The sequence below is a fragment of the Triturus cristatus genome, chromosome 4_1, assembly GCF_964204655.1.
Source record: "Triturus cristatus chromosome 4_1, aTriCri1.1, whole genome shotgun sequence".
In the NCBI taxonomy this organism is placed as follows: Eukaryota; Metazoa; Chordata; class Amphibia; order Caudata; family Salamandridae; genus Triturus; species Triturus cristatus.
Window position 1 is genome coordinate 1,025,296,693 of NC_140585.1, and position 10,315 is coordinate 1,025,307,007.

The 10,315-nt window shown below is 43.7% G+C and overlaps 1 protein-coding gene across 1 annotated transcript; it reads left to right on the plus strand.

Moving 5' to 3' along the window:
* The first annotated feature begins 5,440 nt into the window (after positions 1 to 5,440).
* Positions 5,441 to 7,327, plus strand: LOC146856001 (general transcription factor II-I repeat domain-containing protein 2-like). Its single transcript, XM_085651195.1, has 2 exons — positions 5,441 to 6,952; positions 7,136 to 7,327. The coding sequence occupies exons 1-2, from the start codon at positions 5,441 to 5,443 to the stop codon at positions 7,325 to 7,327; spliced, it is 1,704 nt and encodes a 567-aa protein (XP_085507321.1).
* Positions 7,328 to 10,315: the final 2,988 nt, after the last annotated feature.

A 10,315-nucleotide genomic window follows, 5' to 3' on the forward strand; every position in this document is an offset into this window, starting at 1 on the left:
ATTGGACAATGAAGGGATCCAAAAGCAACTACTTCAAAAGCTACAACTGCTTCAAAATGCAGCGGCCAGATTACTGCTGGATATTCCAACATTCCAGCCGGTCACGCAGAAGTTGAAGATCCTACATTGGCTCCCAGTGGATAAGAGAATTATATTCAGAGCCCAATGTCTAGCTTTCAAGGCACTCCATGGGGTGGGCCCTGACTTCTTGAAAAAGCAATTGAAATGGTATATACCAATCAGAAAATTGAGGTTGGCTCACTGCAAACTCCTTCAAACGCCCAGAATCAAAAGAGCTTGTTGGGGCAGAAGAAGTTTTTTGTCGTGAACCGTTAAAACCTGGAACGTGCTTCCCAGTGAGATAAAGAATTGTCCAACTATTCTGGCCTTCAGAAAAGCTATAAAAACCTGGCTTTTTGTAAATTAACTTTGAACTCTTGATTGCGTGGAAACTTTCTACTTTCCATCAGGTTCAAGCACCTAGACGCCGTCGGGCAGTTGTGCACTATATAAATGTTTAAATCAAATCAAATCATTACAGTAGCAGGGCAAACCTGACTTCAGGTCTAGTGTGTGTTGCCTGATTACTTCAGTGTAAAACATGCAATGCAATCTGTCAAAGTAGCCTTTTTGACAAAAGAAATCTTCTTATTAAAAAATTAATAAGACACTCCTATGTAGCCCACAAGGCTAGTTGCTTGGTATTTAAAAGTAGGACAGGTAAAAATGTAATGTTAAGACACTGGCTAGCATCCAAAAGCTATTTTCATGGTAAGAAAACACTTACTGGCCCATATGAAAACATGGAAAGTTTGATAAAATATTAATCCTGCTATCTCTGGATTGTGAACAGCTAGAAATATGAATAAATCATTCTTACTCATATTTATTAAAAGCCCAATTAAATGATAAATTCAGTTTTTTATTAAAGATGATGTAAAGTAAATTTTGGAAAGGTATCTTTTCCATGCCTGAAGCTCCTGGAGGCTGATCTGTATTGGATCTCCAGGAGTACCCTAGCGGATGATTTGCCCTAATGGAGCATGAAAACTTCTAGAGCAGAGACAATGGCTTGGGTGGGGGAAGGTGTTTTCTATTACCTTGGCAGCAAGAACATTTGGGGTATACCCAGGAAATTAATTTACTGCAAAGGAACCTCCTCTGTCACAAGCAAATGTTAGATGACACCTGGAAGGCCCCCTAGCTATTGCCCTCTCAGTCAGGCAGACACCAATCCCAGTAGGAGGAAGGCAGAATCCAGCCATGGTGTGAAGTGACTGCAGAGCATTACCCTGGTCACACATCTGTGTCGGCACACAGTATGTTCACAAGGGAAGAAGAGTTTCTCCATCTTCGACTTTAAGAGTGAGGAACACTGTGGGATTGTTTATAGTCAGGAAGCACGAACTGCTGCAAAGGTGGGTAGGGTAACACTTTGGAACTTTACCCCATTGATTTGGGAGGGGGCAGGAGTCAACCTCACCCACTGGCTAGTGCCAGGCATAAATTTAGCATCTCCAGGCACTCTCTACAGTACACTTTCTGGACTTTAGGAAGAACAGAACAGGACTGGACCTACCTGTTGTGGTTCGAGAGGCACACTGAAGGACTAGGCCTGCTCCCTCTTATATATGCAAAGAAGTAGGCCCCAAGTTGTCTGACCTCATATGTTGTTTAGGGCAACAAAAAGCTGCAAGTGTACTTTTCCCTGAAGTGCCCAGCTGACCAGTTCTAACTGAACCTCACCTGAACCCTGCATATGGTGTCTGCTGAAGTGAATGCTGACCCAAAGTGCTGTTCCTGATGTCCGTGAACCCTTGGATGGGTCTAACTGGCCTCTTTCTACCACAACTGAAAACCTGGGGATTAGAAACTTTTTGGACTTTCAGACTTCTGGAGGACTGAGACAAACTACCCTAACCTATCTGACCATGGAGCAAACTGGCTGGAATAAGTAATCAGGTTTCTCCCAACTGAAGCTTCTCTGCAACATCAAATACAGTCCAGCGAACCCTCAGAGCGAAGGTATCCAGTCTCATGGACCTCAACATCAGATACAGCTGCAGCCTTGTCCTGCTGAAGAATTCTGAGCTCCAAATAAGAGACTAAGTCTGATGGTAAAAATGTTGAATTGGCAAAGGTGTCAAAAGTATCCAACTGCGAAACTTCAACAGGCCAAAAATGTACATTTCTCCCACTCGGCGCTCTTCATGCCAAAACCAATAGCTTCAGCGGTACCTCATCCAATGCCTATCTGACTTTATGAAGGCTTCCATGTAGATAGCCTGCTGCCTGGCCATACTGAATGATTTTGACTTAAAGAAAAAAGATTAAGTGCTAAAGTAAAACTTCCAATAGGGCCAAACCTGGTTGGTGTAACTGACCCTTGCTCCATTTTATTTGGCATCAAATAACACATAAGAACCGTCCTACTGTGACCATTAAATATCATTGTGGTTTCCTGTGTTTTTTCGCTAACAAATTTAAAAATTCATGTCCTTGGTTTCCTTCCTTGGATTTTTTCAGTTTGGTGACATTTTATTTATTAAATTGTACACTCTTTTTTAATTCAGTCATGGATTTTTATTGCTTAGTGTTTTGACTTTATTAGTATTGTGGTACTGCTAAACTACTTTACACATTCCCCTAAATCAGCGTTACTCATAGTACGGCCCGCGGGCCAGTGGCGGCCCGCCCGGCCTTCATTGGCGGCCCGCGGACCATGTTCGAATCATACACTATGCTGGTATGCCCTTCCTTGGAGTAAACAAGGAAGATGGCCGCAGGAGCAAACGTTGTGAATACGCTTGCATACGTATTCACAATGTTTCCTCCTGCGGCCATCTTCCCTGTTTACTGCTTGCCTGCGATTCGCCTGCCTGCCTCTCTGACGTCACACCTGGACCCGGCGCGAAGCTCAGGCCCTTTAAAAGTCAGCTGTAACTAGCGCTAGTTACAGCTGACTTTTAAAGGCCCTTTGGTGAGCTTCCTGTTGACGACGTCGTCCTTCCAGCCCGGAGTACCTTCGCAGCAGCCTGGTGTCGTCGTCCTTCCAGTCCGGAGTACCTTCGCAGCAGCCTGGTGTCGTCGTCCTTCCAGCCCGGAGTACCTTCGCAGCAGCCTGGTGTCGTCGTCCTTCCAGCCCGGAGTACCTTCGCAGCAGCCTGGTGTCGTCCTTCCAGCCCGCAGCCCCGGAGAACCTTCGCAGCCGCCTGGTGTCCGGAAAAGCGTCTCTTCGCCTGAACTGGTATGTTTTTGTTTGTACGCACAAAATAGTTGTTTTGACCACTGCCGGGCCCCGCAGTCTGTCTAGTTATCAGCTTGCTGCATGTAGCCCCGTCATGATTGGTGGCGGCGCAAAACGCCATGTAGAGTAGGGGGGAGGAAGTGTCTTACTGCGCTGGGGACACATCAGCGTCACTGGGGGGCTGTGAGTCTTGTTCTGCGATGTCTGGTGGTGTGAGCGTTTTGAGAAGATCATCCCAGGCCTGCACAATCGTGTGTTTGCGCAATCCCGCAGTTTCCTCCTTGTGCAGCGTGGCGCTCTCGGCTTGTTGTTTTGACCACTGCCGGGCCCCGCAGTTGCTTACTGCCACTAATTCCCATCAACCATCGCCCTGCTGCACGTTCACCCCACTCCGCTCTTCTAGAGATGGAAGACGATTGCCAATCGCAATACCTTTTATTTGTGTTCTTGGACCGGAATAATTAATAGTGAATGAAACCCATCTGTTTTTTTTTTCGTTACCTAGCTGATGGCGCAGGGGGTGCTTCTCTATTAGTGGTTTACTAAATTGTCTCTCACATAGTACTGTTCTTGAAACTATTCTAGGGTTTGGGGAAAGTGCAATATTTTAATGATTATCACAGTCAAGTGAAGGGCAGTTTCTGATATGTTGGGAGCTAGTTTGTGTGCGAATCAACTTTTAATGTGAAGTATAGTTGTCCTTGTACCGGAAAATACATTTTCGGATTGGTGAGCTGCTCTGGGTGGGCTGACCATCGACGTGTGTTTGGAGCAAACAGTAATCATACTATTTCATGTTATTTGCATTTGTATATCAACAACTACCATCACAATAGCATTGGGCCCCCTTTTGCAGTAATCTGGGGAGGCCATCGATCTCTCGCATGTTGGCACATGATTATGAGGTTAGCAGAGAGTATGTTATGATATTTAGTTTAGAACTGGATTGTTTATTAGCAGGACAGTAAATTGTGTTCGCTCTGAAGATCTTTTTAGTTCCTTTTGTGTATGGCTGGGTGCGCCAAAAGGACCTTTACAATCTCTTTCTTTTCTTTGGATTGTGTGGTCAATTATTGTTCACGTTAATCAGTAGTAAAGTGTCCTCTAACATGATTCACAATCCTGGTAGGTAATTATGCTGTGATGCGTTTTAGGGCATGGTAAGTTGAGGCTGAATTTTCCACGGTGTATGTTGTGTGACAGTGCTGCTTGTTTGGCAGCCCTTTGCTAACCACATGGCTTTCATGTTTTGTGCATATGAGGATGTAAGGTCAGTAGTAAATCTCAGAGCTCTAAATGTGACCCTTTTTGGCCTCCTCCCTATCCCCTCGTCAGTTCACCAGAAAGGCCAAGAACTGGATGAGTCACACCTTTGTGACCCACTACCAGGCACCGCGAAAAACACGCACTGCCTTCAGACATTAAAATACATTGACAAATTGGGATACGTGTCCCAAATACGCTTCAAAGTGCTATCAGAAGCCATTTGTCTCTCAGCCGTGCAGTTTCTGTCATCAGCGCTTTCCCTCCCCTTTTCCACAAAAGCAGTGCAAACATAAACAGCAAAATATCCTATTATGTGAGATTTGGTTGGCTCTGTTTTAAAGTAGCTTTGCGCGTGAACAAATTTGCACGAAGTAGGGGCATTGATTGATGGCGGTTGATTGATCGGGTTCGGCCTCAAGCATAGATACCAGCTGGCATATAGGCCAAAGTTAAGCTACAATGTTTTGTTAAAATTGTCCCCACCTGAAACCAGGGCCCTCCCCTTGCCCACTGCAGGTGCCTGCGTTCTACCTCATGGTCACAGGGTCAAATCCCGGCGGGTCCTGCCCTTCATGCATCTGAGGTCGATAAAATGAGTTGGGTAGCAACAAACATCTGTTATTTAGCGCCAAGATACCTGCGCGTGAACGTGTGCTTTTAAATACGTGTCTGGGCATGCCATTTATTTCAAATCCCTATTGAGTGACATGTGCAGGTTTACCCATTATGTTGTATGTTTAAACAAAACATTACTTTGATGTTGCTCACAGATCTGTTGCGCGAAGTGGTGTTGGTCCATCGGTCGTGACGCAGTATCGGTCGTGGAGTGTGTCGGTCTACCAGTCGTAGGGTGCTGTCGGGCGCAAAATCCGAATCCAGGTCCGTGTTACTTATTGTGTAGTAACAAAGTAGCTGGAGAGCTCCGCAATGGCCTACAGTCCAGTTTCCAAGCCTTGCAAACGACCCAGATCGATCCAGAGTGAACACAGGACCTTCCAGGAAGCATGGGAAGAAGAGTACTTGTTTGTGGAATGGCCAAAAGAAAAAGCCACTTGTTTGCTTTGCAAAGAGAAAGTAAATGTGCTTAAGAGATATAATCTGGAACCGCACTACAAAACGCGGCACTCTGGATACACTGCAAACTATCCACTGAACTCCAAACTGCGTTCTGCGAAGGTGGCATCACTAAAGGAAGCACTTGTATCCCAACAAAAGCTCTTTCTGTGCCAGATGAAAGAATCCGAGGCAGTAACCGAGGCATCCTTCCAAATTTGCTACTTACTTGCCAAACATAAAAAGCCATTTACAGAAGCAGAGCTGGTTAAGAAGTGTTTTCTCTCGGCAGCAGACATTTTATTTGCCAACTATCCTAATAAAGCAAACATTATGAAGGAAATAGGTGCATTGCAACTGTCAGATTCCACATGCACACGTCGCATCGAGTCAATGGGTGACAATGTTCTAGCGCAGGTCATCAATGCAGTCAAGCTGTCCCCTTTCTTTAGCATTGCTGTGGATGAGTCAACAGATGTAGGTGATGTGGCACAGTTAATGATTTGGGTGAGGTATTTGGAACAAGGAATCATTCCAAAGGAAGAGCTACTCTGCCTTTTGCCATTGCATGGTCACACAAGAGGAGAGGATGTATTGGCCAGCATGTGTAATTTCTTTGATACTCATCACCTGCCATTGAACAATCTTGTAAGTGTCACTACAGATGGGGCACCCTCCATGATTGGACATGAGAAGGGCTTTGTATCTCTGTTAAGGAAAAAACTTCAATCATCCACTTTAATTGATTATCATTGTATAATCCATCAGGAAGCATTATGCGCCAAAATAAAACAAGGGCAACTAAATGAGGTTATGAAGCAAGTCGTTAAAATTGTTAATTATATTCGAGCGAAAGCACTCAACCACAGACTTTTTAAATCATTGCTGAGGGATGCGGAAAGTGAATATGCAGATCTGTTGTTGCATACTGAGGTTAGGTGGTTGAGCAAAGGTAGAGTGCTAGAAAGATTTATTAGTTTGCTTCCTGAAATTGAACAATTTGTAATCAGCCGAGGGCAGTCCTTCCCAGAATTATATGACTTGCAATGGCTCACCATGCTCCATTTTCTGTGTGACATCTTCTCACATTTCAACACACTCAATCTGGCACTTCAAGGTAGACAGAAACTTGTGTCCTCAATGATGAGTGCCATATACTCCTTCGAAAGTAAACTCGAGCTGTTCCGAGAGCAGATGAACGATGGGGATCTCACACACTTTCCTAAGTTGCAGGCTTTAACACAGAGGGTTGAAAAAGCTCAGGAAATGTTGTCCAGTCTCAATCTGTGTACTTATCTGGAGGAAGTGTCTGGGGACATTAAGAGGAGATTTTCGCAGTTCAGAGTTCTCACCCCACTTTTCAGACTTGTAGAAAATCCATGGATGGTTAGTGCAAGGAATCTTGAAGCTGTTGAACTTCTTGGTTTGAAAAGGGCACAAGCTGAGATGGAACTAATTGACATGCAATTCAGCTCTGTGCTCGAGTCCTCTTTCTTGGGGAAGGAACCAGAAGATTTCTGGCAAAGTGTGCCACCTGAGAAATTCCCTATTCTTTTTACCTTGGCACAGAGAATACTTTGCATGTTTGGCTCCACATTTGTATGCGAGTATTCCTTTTCTACAATGGGTGCTATAAAAAACAAACTAAGAAACAAACTGACTGATGCACATCTGGATCACCTCATGAGACTTGCACTCTCTGAAAAGGTTCCAGAATACAAGAAGTTAATTGCGGACATGAAATGTAAAATTAGTGGATAAACTCTGTGCCTTGGGAAAGACTTTTCCCCATCATGTTTGCCTTTGTACTTGCTGTTCTACTTTCACTAAATGCCTTCAAATAAAAATGTATTATCAAAATGTGCTCTTTGTAGTTGCATCTGATTGTGAAATACAGCATTGCCTAATCATGTTTTGGAAGTTTTTTTTTTTTTACTCTAGCTCCGCCCCCCACTGATCCCGCCCCCACTGATCCCGCCCCCACTGACTCCACCCCTACCAGTGCGGCCCTCGGCCACTAACCACACTGTAATTTTGGCCCCCGACAGAAAGTTTGTGAGTACCCCTGCCCTAAATTAATCCTGTCTGTTCTGTGCAATAGCAACCAAGGGGATAAGCTCAGGTTATTTGGGTGTTTTTGAGGATTCACCCTGAGAAGCGTTGTAATTATTCCTTGAGGTGGGCAGTCACCCAGTTTAAATGAATTTCAATTTCTTACATTTTCAAAAATTACAAGATCATCCTCAACCTTTCTTTTTGAAGTATAGGAGAGTTGGTTAATTCCCACTCCAGCCTCTAGTAATCTATGCATTTGACATCTACAATCATTTGTAACTGTCTAACAGAGCCACAGTGGAATTTTGATAATCTTCAATTGGGCAGCTATTACTATATATAAAACCTGGAAACAACACTGTTCCTCTAGGCCCACTCCTTACATAAAAAGTGCATATTGCTAAACTCAGGAGATCCAGTGCTCATTCAATGTGACAAGCAGTAGACCTCACAAACCTTTGCAGTAACTTTGGTAAAAATCACTAGGATTTAGCAGAGCTTCCTAAAACATTTGTAGGTTAGGTAAAATAAAAAATAAGGAAAGGTTCTCCATAACTTTGCTGATTTTAACAGTACTATTGCTAGTCCTCTTGATTGCTTTCATGCTTTTGGGGTGAAGCAATAGTAGGACTAAGAGCCTGAGGGCTAAAACAATTGTGCAAGATATACATGACATTTACATTTTTGAACAAGATCTATACAAGTAAAAGGGGAATCTGAAAGAAATGACATAGGTGAGAACTGGCACAAAGCATAGCACTATGTGTTACTTTCATTTATATTGAGGATATTCCAATTCAAACAAAAGAAGGTGTTTTCCAGGCAGTCTGTTGTATTGCAGCAACTCAGAAATCATTAATCGAGCACTTTCTATATGATTGGTGCCTGCATATATCTAGGGGTGGGCAACGAATTTCGCTCCACCGATGGAGTTCGTGAAGTTTGGCCCACTCTGCGTTCTGGTAAAACTCCGCCAACCGCCACATGACAGTTTTTCTCACTTGCGGCTTGCCAACGGTAAGTTGGAGTGCACGAGCAAGAATTTGCATCACCTAGCAGGATCTTCAGGTGCTAGAATGGCTACTGGCGAGATTTCTCAATTCAGGCAGTCGCGTTGAGAAAGCTGGCGCTCCAGTAGAAAATCTACTTAAGTGGTAGAAAGAAGCAGCATCCTCTGCCGCTCCTCGTGGTGCCATTTGTGCTAATTACAGCACAGAACAAGCTATTGGTGCTCGCATAACTTCATAGAATCTCGTGTTTTTTTTATGTCACTCGTAGAATTCCATGGAGTAAAACTCTGTGTGTTACGCCCCTTCCCCCCTAATCGGGACATGAATGTTGTAGAACTTGAAGGCCCGAATGCTTACCATGAATAATATGAGTTAAGAGGTTCTCTGAACCATTTCTCATGTGTTATTTCAGAAACACCTAGCATAGGTCAAGGCATGATGGACTATTTTGTGTACATCATGAAAAGCAATGGATCATTAAAATATCCAGCTATGGCTCACATCAGATCCTTGTAGCCATCCACCTGCAAAAATTTAATTTTACACGATGAACTATATCTACACTGGGGGTCAGAGAGAATGTAAATATCGTTCCAGCACCCACAATAATTTAAAGTACTTTCAATTGTTTTTCTTGACCTTGGTAAGTTTGATATTGGGCTATAATTGTGAGACATGAGCATGCGCTCCCCTGTTACATGTCAGTCGTCAGTACAGTTGAGGTGGACTGGGATGGCTGCACCATTTAAGTCATATTGCATGCTGTAGAGTTTCTACACTGTATTCAGGTTCAATGCATGCTTCTCAGCCTAGATGTAGATGGCTGCAATTTTTTTTGCTGGTGCCACTGCCACATATGAAATGTGGAATGAAGGGTACAGAATTTCCTCCAATAACAGCCATAGCATTAGTGACTAGATGAAGTGCAATATTCTGAGCAAGACTTATGTGGCAGCCTGGCCGAGCATTCATATTGATGGATCTCTAGAGAGGGAAACCTTTAGAAATGCATGGAAATCCTCAACATGCAGATGCAAGTATCCAACAGCCCACAATCTAAGCTAGCTTCTGTCAAACTCACATCCCCCACCAGTTCCCCTCTCACTAAATCCCTGTATTGTTCTTTCAGTTCAACAATTTTTACAGTCTAGTGAGTTTTAGCTGTGGATATTGGCAAGCTTTTCTCATCTCTAGCAATGCGATTTCTTAAAGAGGGCTCCCTTCAAGATGCTTGAAATTCTTTAATGTGCATCATCTGATGGATGTGGACAGACATTTGGAACTGTGATAATGACAGAATAGTTTTTGAGCAGAGATGAGCAGCATGAATAAGGAGTTGGTGGAAGGTACAGAAAAGGCAGTAGCCACTGCCTATAGAGGGGAATAGACTGACAGACTGGATGATTGGGTTTGGTGGCCAGTCTTGGAGACTCCCTTTACCATCCATCCATTGACCCTCCCTATTCTCTGGAAAATTCCAATAATCTAATAACCTGCACCACACCTACAAAATAGATCTTTGAAACTGTGTACTGAACTTTCTGCATACAAGAGGGAAAGAGACAGGGATGGCTAAGACAATGGCAGAAAGGAAAATTCAAGTGCATGTTCAAAGGATAATTGGGTACCTTGTTGCATTTCACCTCTTTAACCTAAGCTTGGGTGGTGAACTCTGCCCTGCTCG